General features: G+C 59.4%; 1 protein-coding gene across 1 annotated transcript in view; it reads right to left on the bottom strand.

The window, feature by feature from the left end:
- ITGA10 (integrin subunit alpha 10) overlaps positions 1–21,349 on the bottom strand; it is a 72,410-nt gene that overhangs the window by 26,607 nt on the left and 24,454 nt on the right. The window contains exons 7-11 of the mRNA XM_090127113.1: positions 17,489–17,637; positions 16,196–16,346; positions 10,473–10,632; positions 5,944–6,017; positions 911–1,055 (exon numbers count right to left, since the gene is read on the bottom strand). Of these exons, the coding sequence (XP_089983239.1) occupies positions 911–1,055; positions 5,944–6,017; positions 10,473–10,632; positions 16,196–16,346; positions 17,489–17,637 (679 nt within the window). The remainder of the gene's footprint in view (positions 1–910; positions 1,056–5,943; positions 6,018–10,472; positions 10,633–16,195; positions 16,347–17,488; positions 17,638–21,349) is intronic.

Genomic DNA, 21,349 nt, shown 5'->3' with positions numbered 1-21,349 from the left:
CCCATAGCGCCGAGCATCCCTGCCCCACAGCGCCCAGAGCTGCCCCATAGCGCCCAGTGCTGCCCCATAGCGCCCACTGCTGCCCCATAGCGCCGAGCATCCCTGCCCCATAGCACCCAGTGCTGCCCCACAGTGCCGAGCATCCCTGCCCCACAGCGCACAGGGCTGCCCCATAGCGCCCAGAGCTGCCCCATAGCGACTAGTGCTGCCCCATAGCGCCCACTGCTGCCCCATAGCGCCGACCGTCCTGCCCCATAGCGCCCAGTATCCCTGCCCCATAGTGACCAGTGCTGCCCCATAGCGCCCACGGCTGCCCCACAGCGCCCAGGGCTGCCCCATAGCGCCGACCGTCCTGCCCCATAGCGACCAGTGCTGCCCCACAGCGCCCAGGGCTGCCCCATAGCGCCGAGCATCCCTGCCCCATAGCGCCCAGAGCTGCCCCATAGCGCCCAGTGCTGCCCCATAGAGCCGAGCATCCCTGCCCCACAGCGCCCAGAGCTGCCCCACAGCGCCCAGTGCTGCCCCACAGCGCCGAGCATCCCTGCCCCATAGCGCCCAGAGCTGCCCCATAGCGCCCAGTGCTGCCCCATAGCGCCGAGCATCCCTGCCCCACAGCGCCCAGAGCTGCCCCACAGCGCCCACTGCTGCCCCACAGCGCCCAGAGCTGCCCCATAGCGCCCAGTGCTGCCCCATAGCGCCGAGCGTCCTGCCCCATAGCGCCCAGAGCTGCCCCATAGCGACTAGTGCTGCCCCATAGCGCCCACTGCTGCCCCATAGCGCCGAGCATCCCTGCCCCACAGTGCCCAGTGCTGCCCCATAGCGCCCAGTGCTGCCCCATAGCGCCGAGCATCCCCGCCCCATAGCGCCCCGCGCTGCCCCGCATGGCGCAGTGCTGCCGCCGGCGCGGTACCCAGGTAGGCCGCGTGCTTCTCCGGCCCGGTGCGGAACTCCGCGCGCAGCCGCTCCCGCGACGGGACGCTGCGGCCCCGGCTGCCGTCCTGCAGCACCGCGCCGTCCCAGTCGTACGCGCCCACGGCCCCGAACAGCGTCCCGTCCTGCGGGGGGCAGAACTGAGCGCACAACCCGGCCCAGAACTGAGCACAGAACTGAGCCCAGAACCGAGCCCAGAACTGAGCCCAGAACTGAGCACAGAACTGAGCCCAGAACTGAGCACAGAACTGAGCCCAGAACTGAGCCCAGAACTGAGCCCAGAACTGAGCACAGAACTGAGCCCAGAACTGAGCACAGAACTGAGCGCACAACCCGGCCCACAACTGAGCCCAGAACTGAGCGCAGAACTGAGCACAGAACTGAGCCCAGAACCGAGCCCAGAACTGAGCCCAGAACCGAGCCCAGAACTGAGCCCAGAACTGAGCCCAGAACTGAGCCCAGAACTGAGCACAGAACTGAGCCCAGAACTGAGCACAGAACTGAGCCCAGAACTGAGCACAGAACTGAGCCCAGAACTGAGCACAGAACTGAGCACAGAACTGAGCCCAGAACCCGGCCCCAGAACTGAGCGCAGAACTGAGCGCAGAACCTGAACCCACATCCCAGCCCCAGAACTGAGCCCAGAACTGAGCCCAGAACTGAGCCCATAACCTGACCCCATAACCTGAACCCACATCCCAGCCCCAGAACTGAGCCCAGAACTGAGCCCAGAACTGAGCCCATAACCTGACCCCATAACCTGAACCCACATCCCAGCCCCAGAACTGAGCCCAGAACTGAGCCCAGAACTGAGCACAGAACCCGGCCCCATAACTGAGCCCAGAACCTGAGCCCAGAACTGAGCCCAGAACCTGAGCCCAGAACTGAGCACAGAACCCGACCCCATAACCTGAGCACAGAACCCGGCCCCATAACCTGAACCCACATCCCGACCCCAGAACTGAGCCCATAACACGACCCCATAACCTGACCCAATAACTCGACCCCAGAACTGAGCCCAGAACTGAGCCCATAACCCGGCCCCATAACTGAGCCCAGAACTGAGCGCAGAACCTGGCCCCATAACTGACCCCATAACTGAGCCCATAACCTGACCCCATAACCCGACCCCATAACCTGAGCCCATAACCCGACCCCATAACTGAGCGCAGAACCCAGCCCGATAACTGAGCGCAGAACCCGGCCCCATAACTGAGCCCATAACCTGACCCCATAACTGAGCCCAGAACCCGGCCCCATAACCTGAGCACAGAACCCGGCCCCATAACCTGAACCCACATCCCGACCCCATAACTGAGCCCATAACTGAGCCCAGAACCCAGCCCCATAACTGAGCCCATAACCCGACCCCATAACCTGAGCACAGAACCCAGCCCCATAACCTGAACCCACATCCCGGCCCCATAACTGAGCCCAGAACCCGACCCCATAACTGAGCCCATAACTGAGCACAGAACCCGGCCCCATAACTGAGCCCATAACACGACCCCATAACCTGACCCAATAACTCGACCCCATAACCTGAGCCCATAACTGAGCCCATAACCCGGCCCCATAACTGAGCGCAGAACCCAGCCTGATAACTGAGCGCAGAACCCGGCCCCATAACTGAGCCCAGAACCCGGCCCCATAACCTGAGCACAGAACCCGGCCCCATAACCTGAACCCACATCCCGACCCCATAACTGAGCCCAGAACTGAGCCCATAACGTGACCCCATAACTGAGTCCATAACCCGGCCCCATAACTGAGCCCAGAACTGAGCACAGAACCCGGCCCCATAACCTGAGCCCATAACGTGACCCCATAACTGACCCCATAACCTGAGCCCATAACCTGAGCCCTTAACCTGAGCTCTTAACCTGACCCCATAACTGAGCCCATAACCCAACCCCATAACTGAGCCCAGAACCCGGCCCCATAACTGAGCCCAGAACTGAGCCCAGAACCTGACCCCATAACTGAGCCCATAACTGAGCCCATAACCTGAGCCCATAACCTGAGCCCACATCCCAGCCCCATAACCTGAGCCCACAGCCTGACCCCATAACCTGAGCCCAGATCCGGACCCCAAAACCTGAGCCCATAACCTGAGCCCATAACCTGAGCCCATAACATGACCCCATAACCTGAGCCCATTAGCTGACCCCATAACCCGACCCCATAACCTGAGCCCATACCCTGAGCCCATAACCTGACCCCATAACTGAGCACAGAACCCAGCCCCATAACCTGACCCCATAACCTGACCCCATAACCTGAGCACAGAACCCAGCCCCATAACCTGAGCCCATAACCTGAGCCCATAATGTGACACCATAACTGAACCCATAACTGAACCCAGAACTGAGCCCAGAACTGAGCCCATAACCCGGCCCCAGAATTGAACACAGAACCCAGCCCCATAACCTGAACCCACATCCCGGCCCCATAACTGAGCCCAGAACTGAGCACAGAACCCGGCCCCATAACTGAGCCCATAACCCGGCCCCATAACTGAGCACAGAACCCGGCCCCATAATCTGAACCCAGAACTGAGCCCAGAACTGAGCCCAGAACCCGACCCCATAACCTGAGCACAGAACCCGGCCCCATAACCTGAACCCACATCCCGACCCCAGAACTGAGCCCAGAACTGAGCCCAGAACCCGGCCCCATAACTGAGCCCAGAACTGAGCGCAGAACCTGGCCCCATAACTGACCCCATAACTGAGCCCATAACACGACCCCATAACCTGACCCAATAACTCGACCCCATAACTGAGCACAGAACTGAGCCCATAACCCAACCCCATAACTGAGCCCAGAACCCGGCCCCATAACCTGAACCCACATCCCGGCCCCATAACTGAGCCCAGAACTGAGCCCATAACGTGACCCCATAACTGAGCCCATAACCCGGCCCCATAACTGAGCCCAGAACTGAGCGCAGAACCTGGCCCCATAACTGACCCCATAACTGAGCCCATAACCTGAGCACAGAACCCGGCCCCATAACTGAGCACAGAACCCGGCCCCATAACCTGAGCCCATAACGTGACCCCATAACTGACCCCATAACCTGAGCCCATAACTGAGCCCTTAACCTGAGCTCTTAACCTGACCCCATAACCCGACCCCATAACCTGAGCCCATAACCTGACCCCATAACTGAGCCCATAACCCGACCCCATAACCTGACCCCATAACCTGAGCCCACATCCCAGCCCCATAACCTGAACCCACAACCTGAGCCCAGATCCGGACCCCATAACCTGAGCCCACATCCCAGCCCCATAACCTGAGCCCATAACCCGACCCCATAACGCGACCCCATAACCTGAGCTCATAACCTGAGCCAACATCCCAGCCCCATAACCTGAGCCCACAGCCTGACCCCATAACCTGAGCCCACAACGCGACCCCATAACCTGAGCCCATAACCTGAGCCTATAACGCAACCCCATAACCTGACCCCATAACCTGAGCCCACATCCTGGCCCCATAACCTGAGCCCATAACGCGACCCCATAACACGACCCCATAACCTGAGCCCATAACATGAGCCCATAACCTGAGCCCAAATCCCAGCCCCATAACCTGAGCCCATAACCCGACCCCATAACCTGACCCCATAACCTGACCCCACATCCCAGCCCCATAACCTGAGCCCATAACATGAGCCCATAACACGACCCCATAACCTGAGCCCAGATCCAGACCCCATAATCTGAGCCCATAACACGACCCCATAACCTGAGTCCAGATCCAGACCCCATAATCTGAGCCCAGATCTGGACACCATAACCTGAGCCCATAACCTGAGCCCACATCCTGACCCCATAACCAGAGCCCACATCCTGACCCCATAACATGAGCCCATAACCTGAACCCACATCCTGACCCCATAACATGAGCCCATAACCTGAACCCACATCCTGACCCCATAACATGAGCCCACATCCTGGCCTTATAACCTGACCCCATAACCTGAGCCCATATCCTGACCCCATAACATGAGCCCACATCCCAACCTGAAAACCTGAACCCAATCCCGACCCCAAATCCCCATCCCATATTCCAACCCCAAATCCCCATCCCATATTCCAACCCCAAATCCCCATCCCATATTCCAACCCCAAATCCGTACCCCATATTCCAACCCCAAATCCCCATCCCATATTCCAACCCCCATCCTGACCCCGAATCCTCATCCCATATTCCAACCCCAAATCCCCATACTCCAACCCCAAATCCCCATCCCATACTCCCACCCCAAATCCCCATCCCATATTCAACCCCAAATCCCCATACTCCAACCCCAAATCCCCATCCCATACTCCCACCCCAAATCCCCATCCCATCAAATCCCCATCCCATACTCCAACCCCAAATCCCCATCCCATATTCCAGCCCCAAATCCCCATCCCATACTCCAACCCCAAATCCCCATCCCATATTCCAACCCCAAATCCCCATCCCATCAAATCCCCATCCCATACTCCCACCCCAAATCCTAACTCCAGATTCAACCCCAAATCCCCATCCCATACTCCCACCCCAAATCCCCATCCCATATTCAACCCCAAATCCCCATACTCCAACCCCAAATCCCCATCCCATACTCCCACCCCAAATCCCCATCCCATATTCAACCCCAAATCCCCATCCCATACTCCAACCCCAAATCCCCATCCCATACTCCAACCCCAAATCCCCATCCCATACTCCAACCCCAAATCCCCATCCCATATTCCAACCCCAAATCCCCATCCCATATTCCAACCCCAAATCCCCATCCCATCAAATCCCCATCCCATACTCCCACCCCAAATCCTAACTCCAGATTCAACCCCAAATCCCCATCCCATACTCCCACCCCAAATCCCCATCCCATATTCAACCCCAAATCCCCATCCCATCAAATCCCCATCCCATACTCCCACCCCAAATCCCCATCCCATACCCCCCCCCATCCCGACCCCAAACCCCGACCCCAAATGCACCCCACACCTGCAGGGGGTGCACGGAGAAGCCGCTCTGTGCCATCTCCAGGGCGAAGGCGCTGCCGTTGTCCCCGCGGGTCCCTGTAGGGTCACAGCCTTATGGGGTCGCCCCACACGTGGCTCTGGGGTCGCGTCGCTGTGGGGTGGGTTTGGGGTTCCTCTCACTGCAGGGGCGGCTTTGGGGCTGCGTCGCTATAGGGTCAATTTTGGGGTCCCTATGGGGGAAGTTTGGGACTGTGGCTCTATGGGGTGGGTTCTATGGGGCTGCATCTCTATGGGGTGGTTTCTATCGGGCTGAGTCTCTATGGGGTGGGTTCTATGGGGCTGAGTTGCTATGGGGTGGGTTCTATGGGGCTGAGTCCCTATGGGGTGGGTTCTATGGGGCCACATCTCTACGGGGTGGGTTCTATGGGGTGGAGTCTCTATGGGGTGGGTTCTATGGGGCCACATCTCTACGGGGTGGGTTCTATGGGGCTGAGTCTCTATGGGGTGGGTTCTATGGGGCCACATCTCTACGGGGTGGGTTCTATGGGGTGGAGTCTCTATGGGGTGGGTTCTAAGGGGCTGAGTTGCTATGGGGTGGGTTCTATGGGGCTGAGTCTCTATGGGGTGGGTTCTATGGGGCTGAGTCTCTATGGGGTGGGTTCTAAGGGGCTGAGTTGCTATGGGGTGGGTTCTATGGGGCTGAGTCTCTATGGGGTGGGTTCTATGGGGCTGAGTCCCTATGGAGTGGGTTCTATGGGGCTGAGTCGCTATGGGGTGGGTTCTATGGGGCTGCATCTCTATGGGGTGGATTCTATGGGGTCAAGTCGCTATGGGGTGGGTTCTATGGGGCTGAGTCGCTATGGGGTGGGTTCTATGGGGCCACATCTCTATGGGGTGGTTTCTATGGGGCTGAGTCTCTATGGGGTGGGTTCTATGGGGCTGAGTCTCTATGGGGTGGGTTCTATGGGGCTGAGTCTCTATGGGATGGGTTCTATGGGGCCACATCTCTATGGGGTGGGTTCTATGGGGCTGAGTCCCTATGGGGTGGGTTCTATGGGGCTGAGTCTCTATGGGATGGGTTCTATGGGGCTGAGTCTCTATGGGGTGAGTTCTATGGGGCCGTGTCTCTATGGGGTGAGTACAATGGGGCCAAGTCTCTATGGGGTGGATTCTATGGGGCTGAGTCTCTATGGGGTGGGTTCTATGGGGCCGTGTCTCTATGGGGTGGGTTCTATGGGGCCACATCTCTATGGGGTGGGTTCTATGGGGCTGAGTCTCTATGGGGTGAGTTCTATGGGGCCGTGTCTCTATGGGGTGAGTACAATGGGGCCAAGTCTCTATGGGGTGGATTCTATGGGGCTGAGTCTCTATGGGGTGGGTTCTATGGGGCCGTGTCTCTATGGGGTGGGTTCTATGGGGCCACATCTCTATGGGGTGGATTCTATGGGGCTGTGTCTATATGGGGTGGGTTCTATGGGGCCGTGTCTCTATGGGGTGTGTTCTATGGGGCCACATCTCTATGGGGTGGGTTCTATGGGGCTGAGTCTCTATGGGGTGGGTTCTATGGGGCTGAGTCTCTATGGGGTGGGTTCTATGGGGCCACATCTCTACGGGGTGGGTTCTATGGGGTGGAGTCTCTATGGGGTGGGTTCTATGGGGCTGAGTCGCTATGGGGTGGGTTCTATGGGGCTGAGTCTCTATGGGGTGGGTTCTATGGGGCCACATCTCTATGGGGTGGGTTCTATGGGGCTGAGTTGCTATGGGGTGGGTTCTATGGGGTGGAATTTCTATGGGGTGGGTTCTATGGGGCTGAGTCTCTATGGGATGGGTTCTATGGGGCTGAGTCGCTATGGGGTGGGTTCTATGGGGCTGAGGCTCTATGGGGTGGGTTCTATGGGGCCGAGTCGCTATGGGGTGGGTTCTATGGGGCTGAGTCGCTATGGGGTGAGTTCTATGGGGCTGAGTCGCTATGGGGCGGGCTCTATGGGGCTGAGTCTCTACGGAGTGAGTTCTATGGGGCTGAGTCTCTATGGGGTGGGTTCTATGGGGCTGAGGCTCTATGGGGTGGGTTCTATGGGGCTGAGTTGCTATGGGGTGGGTTCTATGGGGATGCATCTCTATGGGGAGGATTCTATGGGGCTGAGTCCCTATGGGGTGGGTTCTATGGGGCTGAGTCGCTATGGGGTGGGTTCTATGGGGCTGAGTCCCTATGGGGTGGGTTCTATGGGGCTGAGTCGCTATGGGGTGGGTTCTATGCGGCCATGTCTCTATGGCGTGGGTTCTATGGGGCCACATCTCTATGGGATGGGTTCTATGGGGCTAAGTCCCTATGGGGTGGATTCTATGGGGTGGGTTGCTATGGGGTGGGTTCTATGGGGTGGAGTCTCTATGGGGTGGGTTCTATGGGGCTGAGTTGCTATGGGGTGGGTTCTATGGGGTGGAATTTCTATGGGGTGGGTTCTATGGGGTGGAGTCTCTATGGGGTGGGTTCTATGGGGCTGAGTTGCTATGGGGTGGGTTCTATGGGGCTGAGTTGCTATGGCGTGGGTTCTATGGGGTGGAGTCTCTATGGGGTGGTTTCTATCGGGCTGAGTCTCTATGGGGTGGGTTCTATGGGGTGGAGTCCCTATGGGGTGGGTTCTCTGGGGCTGAGTCCCTATGGGGTGGGTTCTATGGGGCTGAGTTGCTATGGGGTGGGTTCTATGGGGTGGAGTCTCTATGGGGTGGTTTCTATCGGGCTGAGTCTCTATGGGGTGGGTTCTATGGGGCTGAGTCTCTATGGGGTGGGTTCTATGGGGCCACATCTCTACGGGGTGGGTTCTATGGGGTGGAGTCTCTATGGGGTGGGTTCTATGGGGCTGAGTCCCTATGGGGTGGGTTCTATGGGGCTGCATCTCTATGGGGTGGGTTCTATGGGGCTGAGTCCCTATGGGGTGGGTTCTATGGGGTGGAGTCTCTATGGGGTGGGTTCTATGGGGCCACATCTCTATGGGATGGGTTCTATGGGGCTAAGTCCCTATGGGGTGGATTCTATGGGGTGGGTTCTATGGTGCTGAGTTGCTATGGGGTGGGTTCTATGGGGTGGAGTCTCTATGGGGTGGGTTCTATGGGGCTGAGTCTCTATGGGGTGGTTTCTATCGGGCTGAGTCTCTACGGGGTGGGTTCTATGGGGCTACATCTCTATGGGGTGGGTTCTATGGGGCTGAGTCGCTATGGGGTGGGTTCTATGGGGTGGAGTCTCTATGGGGTGGGTTCTATGGGGCCACATCTCTACGGGGTGGGTTCTATGGGGCTGAGTCTCTATGGGGTGGGTTCTATGGGGCTGAGTCCCTATGGGGTGGGTTCTATGGGACCGCATCTCTATGGGGTGGGTTCTATGGGCTGGGCTCTATGGGGCGCTATCTCTATAGGGCTGCCCCTATGGGGCGCTGTCCCTATGGGCCGTGTCTCTATAGGGCTGTGTCCCTATGGGGCGCTGTCCCTATGGGGCCGTGTCCCTATAGGGCCGTGTCTCTATACGGCCGTGTCCCTGTGGGGCCATGTCCCTATGGGTCGTGTCCCTATGGGGCTGCGTCTCTATATGGCCGTGTCTCTATGGGGCCGTGTCTCTAGATGGCCATGTCTCTATGGGGCTGTGTCCCTATGGGGCCGTGTCCCTATGGGTCCATGTCCCTATAGGCTGTGTCTCTATATGGCTGTGTTGCTATGGGGCTGTCTCCATGGGGCCGTGTCTCTATGGGGCCATGTCTCTATATGGCTGTGTCCCTATGGGTCGTGTCCCTATAGGGCCGTGTCCCTATGGGGCTGTGTCTCTATATGGCCATGTCCCTATGGGTCCGTGTTGCTATGGGGCCGTGTCTCTATATGGCCGTGTCCTTATGGGCCATGTCCCTATGGGGCTGTGCCCCTATGGGGCCGTGTCCCTATGGGGCTGCATCTCTATATGGCTGTGTCCCTATGGGTCTGTGTCGCTATGGGGCCGTGTCTCTATGGGGCCATGTCTCTATATGGCCGTGTCCCTATAGGCTGTGTCTCTATATGGCCGTGTCCCTATGGGGCTGTGTCCCTATGGGTCTGTGTCCGTATGGGTCTGTGTCCCTATGGGCCCTGTCTCTATATGGCTGTGTCCCTATGGGGCCGTGTTGCTATGGGTCCATGTCCCTATGGGGCCGTGTCTCTATATGGCCGTGTCCCTATATGGCCGTGTCTCTATATGGCCGTGTCCCTCTGGGTCCATGTTGCTATGGGTCCATGTCCCTATGGGGCCGTGTCTCTATATGGCCGTGTCTCTATATGGCCGTGTCCCTATGGGGCCGTGTTGCTATGGGGCCGTGTCTCTATATGGCTGTGTCTCTATAGGGCCGTGTCTCTATATGGCTGTGTCTCTATATGGCCGTGTCCCTATATGGCCGTGTCCCTATATGGCCGTGTCCCTCTGGGCCCATGTTGCTATGGGTCCACGTCTCTACATGGCCGTGTCCCTATGTCCCATGTCCCCATGGGGCGGTGATGCCATGCCGGCGCCCCGGCCCCGCATGTCTGCGCGCTGACCCTCGAGGCTGAAGATGCGGTCCCCCAGCGCGCCCACGATGCCGCGCAGCGCGCGCTCGTCGCTGACGTTGAAGAAGAGCGCAGGGCGGCTGGCGATGGAGCGGATCTCGCGCACGAACTGCGCCGGGCTGCGCTGCCGCCGCAGGTAATGGCCCAGCACCTGTGGGCACCGCCAGCGCCGCGCTGCGCCGCACTGCACGGCACGGCACTGCACAGCACAGCACTGCACATCACTGCACAGCACAGCACTGCACTGCACAGCACTGCACTGCACTGCATGGCACTGCACGGCACTGCACAGCACTGCATTGCACAGCATTGCACAGCACCGCACTGCATTGCACTGCACAGCACTGCATTGCACAGCATTGCACAGCACCGCACTGCATTGCACTGCACAGCACCACACAGCACCGCACTGCATTGCACAGCACCACACTGCATTGCACAGCACAGCACAGCACACCACTGCATTGCACAGCACAGCACTGCATTTCACAGCACCGCACTGCATTGCAAAGCATTGCACAGCACAGCACTGCATTGCACAGCATTGCACTGCACAGCACCGCACTGCACAGCACTGCACAGCATTGCACAGCACCGCACTGCATTGCACTGCACAGCACCACACAGCACCGCACTGCATTGCACTGCACAGCACTGCATTGCACAGCATTGCACAGCACCGCACTGCATTGCACCGCACTGCATTACACAGCACAGCACTGCGTTGCACCACACCGCACCGCACTGCATTGCACTGCACAGCACTGCACAGCATTGCACAGCACCGCACTGCATTGCACAGCACCGCACTGCATTGCACCGCACCGCACTGCACAGCACCGCGCAGCATTGCACAGCACAGCTTTGCACAGCACTGCACCACACATCACCACACTGCACAGCACAGCATTGCACAGCACAGCACTGCATTGCACAGCACAGCATTGCACCGCACTGGATCGCACCACACTGCACCGCACTGCATTGCACTGCACCGCACCGCACTGCACAGCATTGCACCGCACTGCACAGCACAGCATTGCACAGCACAGCACAGCACTGCACAGCACAGCATTGCACTGCATTGCACAGCACAGCATTGCACAGCACCGCACTGCATTGCACCACACATCACCACACTGCACAGCACAGCATTGCACGGCATTGCACTGCATTGGATTGCACTGCATTGGATCACACCGAGCTGCACTGCATTGCACTGCACCGCACTGCACCGCACCGCACTGCACAGCACAGCACAGCATTGCACCGCATTGCACTGCACTGGATTGCACTGCATTGGATCGCACCGAGCTGCACTGCATTGCACCGCACTGCACCGCACTGCACAGCATTGCACTGCATTGCACCGTGTTGGATCGCACCGCGCTACACCACACTGCACTGCACCGCGCCACACTGCATTGCACTGCATTGCACAGCACCGCACAGCATTGCACAGCATTGCACCGCGTTGCACTGCATTGGATTGCACTGCATTGGATCGCACCGAGCTGCACTGCATTGCACCGCACTGCGTTGCACAGCACAGCATTGCACAGCATTGCACTGCACTGGATTGCACTGCATTGGATCGCACTGCATTGGATCACACCGCGCTGCGCCGCACCACACCTCACTGCATTGCACAGCATTGCACAGCACAGCATTGCACTGCATTGCACCGTGTTGGATCGCACCGCGCTGCACCACACTGCACTGCACCGCACCACACTGCATTGCACTGCATTGCACAGCACCGCACAGCACAGCATTGCACCGCATTGCACTGCACTGGGTTGCACTGCATTGGATCGCACCAAGCTGCACTGCATTGCACCGCACTGCATTGCACAGCACAGCATTGCACAGTACTGCAGAGCACAGCATTGCACAGCATTGCACTGCATTGGATCGCACTGCACAGCATTGCACCGCACAGCACCGCATTGCACAGCACCGCACTGCATTACACTGCATTACACTGCATTGCACAGCACAGCACCACATTGCACTGCACAGCACTGCACAGCACAGCACCGCCCTGCATTTCAGAGCACCCTGCAGCACAGCACAGCACCACACTGCATTGCACTGCATTGCACAGCACCGCATTACACCGCACAGCACTGCACCCACCCATCCCAGCCCCAATCCTAATCCTAATCCCAACCCAATCCCAACCCCAATCCCAACCCCAACCACAACCGCAATCCCACCCCAATCCAACCCCAATCCCACCCCAATCCCAATCCCACCCCAATCTCAACCCCAATCCCACCCCAACCACAACCACAATCCCACCCCAATCCAACCCCAATCCCACCCCAACCACAACCCCAATCCCACCCCAATCCCACCTCAATCCAACTCCAATCTCAACCCCAGTCCCACCCCAACCACAACCCCAATCCCACTCCAATCCTATCCCAATCCCACCCTAATCCCAACCCCAACCACAACCATAATCTCCCCCAACCCCCCCATCCCACCCCAATCCCCCACCCCAATCCCCAACCCCAACCCCAATCCAACCCCAATCTCAACCCCAATCCCACCCTAATCCCAACCCCAAACCCACCCTAATCCCAATCCAACCCCAATCCCACCCTAATCCCAATCCAACCCCAATCCCAACCCCAATCCCACCCTAATCCCAACCCCAACCCCACCCCAATCCCAACCCCAATCCCAACCCCACCCCAACCACAACCCTAATCCCACCCCAATCCTCCCCCAATCCCACCCCAATCCCAACCCCAACCCCAATCTCAATCCCACCCCAATCCTCCGCCAATCCCACCCCAATCCCAACACCAACCCCAATCTCAATCCCACCCCAATCCCACCCCAATCCAACCCCAATACCACCCTAATCCCAATCCCAACCCCAACCCCACCCCAATCCCACCCCAAGCACAACCGCAATCCCATCCCAATCCAACCCCAATCCCACCCCAATCCCACCTCAATCCAACCCCAATCTCAACCCCAATCCCACCCCAACCACAACCCCAATCCCACCCTAATCCCAACCACAACCATAATCCTCCCCAACCCCCCCATCCCATCCCACCCCAATCCCCAACCCCAATCCAACCCCAATCTCAACCCTAATCCCACCCTAATCCCAACCCCAACCCCACCCCAATCCCACCCCAACCACAACTGCAATCCCACCCCAATCCAACCCCAATCCCACCCTAATCCCAATCCAACCCGAATCCCAACCCCAATCCCACCCCAATCCAACCCCAATCCGACCCCAATTCCACCTCAATCCAACTCCAATCTCAACCCCAGTCCCACCCCAACCACAACCCCAATCCCACTCCAATCCTATCCCAATCCCACCCTAATCCCAACCCCAACCACAACCATAATCCCCCCCAACCCCCCCATCCCACCCCAACCCCAACCCCAACCCCAATCCAACCCCAATCTCAAGCCCAATCCCACCCTAATCCCAACCCCAACCCCACCCTAATCCCAACCCCAACCGCAATCCCATCCCAATCCAACCCCAATCCCACCCTAATCCCAATCCAACCCTAATCCCAACCATAACCCCACCCCAATCCCAACCCCAATCCCAATCCCAACCCCACCCCAACCACAACCCTAATCCCACCCCAATCCTCCCCCAATCCCACCCCAATCCCAACCCCAACCCCAATCTCAATCCCACCCCAATCCAACCCCAATACCACCCTAATCCCAATCCCAACCGCAACCCCACCCCAATCCCACCCCAAGCACAACCGCAATCCCATCCCAATCCCAACCCCAATCCTACCCCAATCCCTACCCCAATCCCAACCCCAACCCAAATCCCAACCCAATCCAACCCCAACCCCACCCCAATCCCAACCTAATCCCAACCCCAACCCCACCTCAACCCCAACCCCAATCCCACCCTAATCCCAATCCCATCCCAACCCCAACCCCACCCCAATCCCACCCCAACCACAACCGCAATCCCACCCCAATCCCACCCCAATCCCAACCCCAATCCTACCCCAATCCCTACCCCAATCCCAACCCCAACCCAAATCCCACCCCAATCCCAACCCCAATCCAACCCCAATCCCACCCTAATCCCAACCCCAACCACAACTGCAATCCCAATCCCAACCCAATCCTCCCCCAATCCCACCCCAATCCAACCCCAATTCCTACCCTAATCCCAATCCCAACCCCAACCCCAATTCCTTCCCTAATCCCAATCCCAACCCCAACCCCAATCTCAATCCCACCCCAATCCCACCCCAATCCAACCCCAATCTCACCCTAATCCCAATCCCACCCCAATCCCACACTAATCCCAATCCCATCCCAATCCCAGTCCAACCCCAATCCCAGCCCAATCCCAACCCCAACCCCACCCCAACCCCAATCCCACCCTAATCCCACCCCAATCCCACCCCAATCCCACCCCAATCCCAACCCCAATCCTACCCCAATCCCTACCCCAATCCCAACCCCAACCCAAAGCCCACCCCAATCCCAACCCCAATCCAACCCCAATCCCACCCTAATCCCAACCCCAACCACAACTGCAATCCCAATCCCAACCCAATCCTCCCCCAATCCCAACCCCAATCTCAATCCCACCCCAATCCAACCCCAATTCCTACCCTAATCCCAATCGCAACCCCAACCCCAATCTCAATCCCACCCCGATCCAACCCCAATCTCACCCTAATCCCAATCCCATCCCAATCCCACACTAATCCCAATCCCATCCCAATCCCAATCCAACCCCAATCCCATCCCAATCCCAACCCCAACCCCACCCCAACCCCAATCCCACCCTAATCCCAGCCCCAACCCCACCCCAATCCCACCCCAACCACAACCGCAATTCCACCCCAATCCAACCCCAATCCCATCCCAATCCCAACCCCAACCCCACCCCAATCCCAACCCCAACCACAACCCTAATCCCACCCCAATCCTCCCCCAATCCTACCCCACCCCAATCCCAACCCCAATCTCAATTCCACCCCAATCCTCCGCCAATCCCACCCCAATCCCAACCTAATCCCAATCTCAATCCCACCCCAATCCCACCCCAATCCAACCCCAATCTCACCCTAATCCCAATCCCAACCCCACCCCAACCACAACCCCAACCCCACCCCAATCCTCCCCCAATCCCACCCCAATCCCAACCCCAACCCCAATCTCAATCCCAGCCCAAACCAACCCCAATCACAACCCCAATCCCACCCTAATCCCAGCCCAATCCCAATCCCAACCCCAATCCCAATCCCAACCCAATCCAACCCCAATCCCACCCCAATCCCAACCCCAATCCCACCCCAATCTCAATCCCAATCCCACCCCAACCACAACTGCAATCCCACCCCAATCCCACCCCAACCCAACCCAATCCCAACCCCAATCCTACCCCAATCCCTACCCCAATCCCACCCCAATCCAACCCCAATCCCACCCCAATCCTCCCCCAATCCCAATCCCACACCAATCCTCCCCCAATCCCACCCCAATCCCAACCCCAATCTCAATCCCACCCCAATCCTCCCCCAATCCCACCCCAATCCCAACCCCAATCTCAATCCCACCCCAATCCAACCCCAATCCCACCCTAATCCCAACCCCAATCCTCCCCCAATCCCACCCCAATCCCAACCCCAATCCCACCCCAATCTCCCCCCAGTCCCGCCCCCCCGCGCGGCCCGCCGTCTCACGGCAATCCCGACTCTGGTGACGTTGTTCCGCTCGCAGTCCCGCAGCGCGGCGGGCAGCCGCTCCCCGTCGTGCGACTCGCCGTCGGTCAGCACCACCAGCAGCCGCGCCGCGCCGCGCCGCCCCCCGGCCGCGGGGCCGAACGCCTCCGTGCTGCCGGCGACAGCGCGGTGCTGGGCCGGCACACCCCGAACCCGAGCCCGACCCCAACCCCGAGCCCGAGCCCGAGCCCGAGCCCGACCCCAACCACAACCACAACCCCAACCCCAGCCCCAATCCCAACCCCCATCCCAATCCCAACCCCAACCCCAATCCCAACCCCAGCCCCAATCCCAACCCCGACCCCAACGCCGACCCTAAACCCAATCCCGACCCCAACCCCGACCCCGACCCCGACCCCGACCCCAACCATGATCCCGACCCCGAGCCCGACCCCAACCCCGAGCCCGAGCCCGAGCCCGACCCCAACCACAACCACAACCCCGACACCGACCCCGATCCCGACCCCGAGCCCGAGCCCGAGCCCGAGCCCGACCCCAACCCCGACCCCGACCCCGACCCCGACCCCTACCCCAATCCCGACCCCGAGCCCGACCCCAACCCCAACCCCAACCACAACCCCGACCCCGACCCCAACCCCGACCCCAACCCCGACCCCGACCCCGACCCCAATCCCGACCCCGACCCCAACCCCAACCCCGACCCCGACCCCGACCCCGACCCCGACCCCAATCCCGACCCCGACCCCAACCCCGACCCCAACCCCGACCCCGACCCCGACCCTGATCCCGACCCCGACCCCAATCCCAACCCCAACCCCGACCCCGACCCCAACCCTGACCCCAACCCCAACCCCAATCCCGACCCCAACCCTGACCCCAACCCCAACCCCGATCCCGACCCCGACCCCAACCCCAATCCCAACCCCAACCCCAACCCCGACCCCAATCCCAACCCCAACCCCGACCCCAATCCCGACCCTGACCCCAATCCCGATCCCAACCCCAATCCAATCCTAATCCCAACCCAACCCCAACCCAACCCCAAACCAATCCCAATCCCAACCCCAACCCAACCCCAACCCCAACCCAATCCTAATCCCAACCCCAATCCTAATCCCAACCCCAATCCTAATCCCAACCCCAACCCAATCCTAATCCCAACCCAGTCCCAACCCCAATCCCAACCCCAACCCAATCCTAATCCCAACCCAGTCCCAACCCCAATCCCAACCCCAACCCAATCCCAACCCCAACCCAACCCCAACCCAATCCTAATCCCACCCCCAACCCCACCAGGCCATGTGAATGGCCGCCGCAGTCCTGGTCTCCCTGCTCTCCCTGCGCTGGATGTTCTGCGCCGCCGCCACCAGTTCTGCAGCCGTGCGGTACCGGCCCAGCGGCCACTCCTGCACCGCGTGCTGCCCGTACTGCAGCACCGCCACCTGGGGACACAGGAACCCCAAATAACCCCCAAATGGACCCCAAATCCACCCCATACTGCAGCACCGCCACCTGGGGACACAGGAACCCCAAATAACCCCCAAATGGACCCCAAATCCACCCCATACTGCAGCACCGCCACCTGGGGACACAGGAACCCCAAATAACCCCCAAATGGACCCCAAATCCACCCCATACTGCAGCACCGCCACCTGGGGACACAGGAACCCCAAATAACCCCCAAATGGACCCCAAATCCACCCCATACTGCAGCACCGCCACCTGGGGGCACAGGGACCCAAATTCACCCCAAATGCACCCCAAATGCACCCCATACTGCAGCACCGCCACCTGGGCGCACGGGGACCCCAAATAACCCCCAAATGGACCCCAAATCCACCCCATACTGCAGCACCGCCACCTGGGGGCACAGGGACCCCAAATAACCCCCAAATGGACCCCAAATCCACCCCATACTGCAGCACCGCCACCTGGGGGCACAGGGACCCAAATTCACCCCAAATGCACCCCAAATGCACCCCATACTGCAGCACCGCCACCTGGGCGCACGGGGACCCCAAATAACCCCCAAATGGACCCCAAATCCACCCCATACTGCAGCACCGCCACCTGGGGGCACAGGGACCCCAAATAACCCCCAAATGGACCCCAAATGGACCCCAAATTCACCCCATACTGCAGCACCGCCACCTGGGGGCACAGGGACCCCAAATAACCCCCAAATGGACCCCAAATCCACCCCATACTGCAGCACCGCCACCTGGGGGCACAGGGACCCCAAATAACCCCCAAATGCACCCCAAATTCACCCCATACTGCAGCACCGCCACCTGGGGGCACAGGGACCCAAATTCACCCCAAATGGACCCCAAAAGCACCCCGTACTGCAGCACCGCCACCTGGGGACACAGGGACCCAAATGCACCCCAAATGGACCCCAAATTCACCCCATACTGCAGCACCGCCACCTGGGGGCACAGGGACCCAAATTCACCCCAAATGGAACCCAAAAGCACCCCAAATTCACCCCATACTGCAGCACCGCCACCTGGGGGCACAGGGACCCAAATTCACCCCAAATGCACCCCAAACTGCAGCACCACCACCTGGGGGCACAGGGACCCCAAATGGACCCACAAATGGACCCCAAATTCACCCCATACTGCAGCACCGCCACCTGGGGGCACAGGGACCCCAAATAACCCCCAAATGGACCCCAAATTCACCCCATACTGCAGCACCGCCACCTGGGGGCACAGGGACCCCAAATAACCCCCAAATGGACCCCAAATCCACCCCGTACTGCAGCACCGCCACCTGGGGACACAGGGACCCAAATGCACCCCAAATGGACCCCAAATGCACCCCATACTGCAGCACCGCCACCTGGGGGCACAGGAACCCCAAATAACCCCCAAATGGACCCCAAATCTACCCCATACTGCAGCACCGCCACCTGGGGGCACAGGGACCCCAAATAACCCCCAAATGGACCCCAAATGGACCCCAAATTCACCCCATACTGCAGCACCGCCACCTGGGGGCACAGGGACCCCAAATAACCCCCAAATGGACCCCAAATCCACCCCGTACTGCAGCACCGCCACCTGGGGACACAGGGACCCAAATGCACCCCAAATGGACCCCAAATGCACCCCATACTGCAGCACCGCCACCTGGGGGCACAGGAACCCCAAATAACCCCCAAATGGACCCCAAATCTACCCCATACTGCAGCACCGCCACCTGGGGGCACAGGGACCCCAAATAACCCCCAAATGGACCCCAAATGGACCCCAAATTCACCCCATATTGCAGCACCGCCACCTGGGGGCACAGGGACCCAAATTCACCCCAAATGGACCCCAAAAGCACCCCGTACTGCAGCACCGCCACCTGGGGACACAGGGACCCAAATGCACCCCAAATGGACCCCAAATTCACCCCATACTGCAGCACCGCCACCTGGGGGCACAGGGACCCAAATTCACCCCAAATGGAACCCAAAAGCACCCCAAATTCACCCCATACTGCAGCACCGCCACCTGGGGACACAGGGACCCAAATTCACCCCAAATGCACCCCAAATTCACCCCAAATTCACCCCAAACTGCAGCACCGCCACCTGGGGGCACAGGGACCCCAAATGGACCCACAAATGGACCCCAAATTCACCCCATACTGCAGCACCGCCACCTGGGGGCACAGGGACCCCAAATAACCCCCAAATGGACCCCAAATCCACCCCGTACTGCAGCACCGCCACCTGGGGACACAGGGACCCAAATGCACCCCAAATGGACCCCAAATGCACCCCATACTGCAGCACCGCCACCTGGGGACACATGGACCCAAATGGACCCCAAATGGACCCCAAATTCACCCCAAATTCACCCCATACTGCAGCACCACCAACTGGGGACCCAAATGGACCCCAAATGGCCCCCAAATGGCCCCCAAATGGACCCCATACTGCAGCACCACCACCTGGGGACCCAAATGGACCCCAAATGGACCCCATACTGCAGCACCACCACCTGGGGACCCATGGACCCCAAATGGACCCCCAAATGGACCCCAAATGGACCCCATTCTGCAGCACCGCCACCTGGGGACCCATGGACCCCAAATGGACCCCAAATGGATCCCATACTGCAGCACCACTACCTGAGGGACCCCATGGACCCCAAATTCACCCCAAATTCACCCCAAATTCACCCCAAATTCACCCCATACTGCAACACAACCACCTGAGGGACCCCATGGACCCAAATGGCCCCCAAATGGGCCCCAAATGGACCCCATACTGCAGCATCGCCACCTGGGGGACCCATGGACCCCAAACGGACCCCAAATGGACCCCAAATGGACCCCATACTGCAGCATCGCCACCTGGGGACCCATGGACCCCAAATGGACCCCAAATGGACCCCAAATGGCCCCCAAATGACTCCCAAATGGACCCCAAATGGACCCCATACTGCAGCACCACCAACTGGGGATGGACCCCAAATGGACCCCAAATGGACCCCAAATGGATCCCAAATGCACCCAAAATGGACCCCAAATGGGCCCCAAATGGACCCCATACTGCAACATCGCCACCTGGGGGACCCATGGACCCCAAATGGACCCCAAATGGATCCCATACTGCAGCACCACCACCTGGGGACACATGGACCCCAAATGGACCCCCAAATGGACCCCAAATGGACCCCATACTGCAGCACCGCCACCTGGGGACCCATGGGCCCCAAATGGACACCAAATGGCCCCCAAATGGCTCCCAAATGGCCTCCAAATGGACCCCAAATGGATTCCAAATGGACCCCAAAATGCTCCCAAATGGCCCCCAAATGGCCCCCAAACGGCCCCCATACTGCAGCACCGCCACCTGGGGACCCATGGACCCCAAACGGACCCCAAATGGACCCCATAGTGCAGCACCACCACGTGGGGACCCATGGACCCCAAATGGCCCCCAAATGGATCCCAAATGCACCCCAAATGGACCCCAAATGGCCCCCAAATGGACCCCATACTGCAGCATCGCCACCTGGGGACCCATGGACCCCAAATGGCCCCCAAATGGCCCCCAAATGGACCCCAAATGGCTCCCAAATGGCCCCCAAATGGCCCCCATACTGCAGCACCGCCACCTGGGGACCCATGGACCCCAAATGGCCCCCAAAT

The sequence above is a fragment of the Phasianus colchicus genome, chromosome 30, assembly GCF_987193195.1.
Source record: "Phasianus colchicus chromosome 30, bPhaCol1.hap1.1, whole genome shotgun sequence".
In the NCBI taxonomy this organism is placed as follows: Eukaryota; Metazoa; Chordata; class Aves; order Galliformes; family Phasianidae; genus Phasianus; species Phasianus colchicus.
This window is presented reverse-complemented; position numbering and strand designations above follow the sequence as displayed.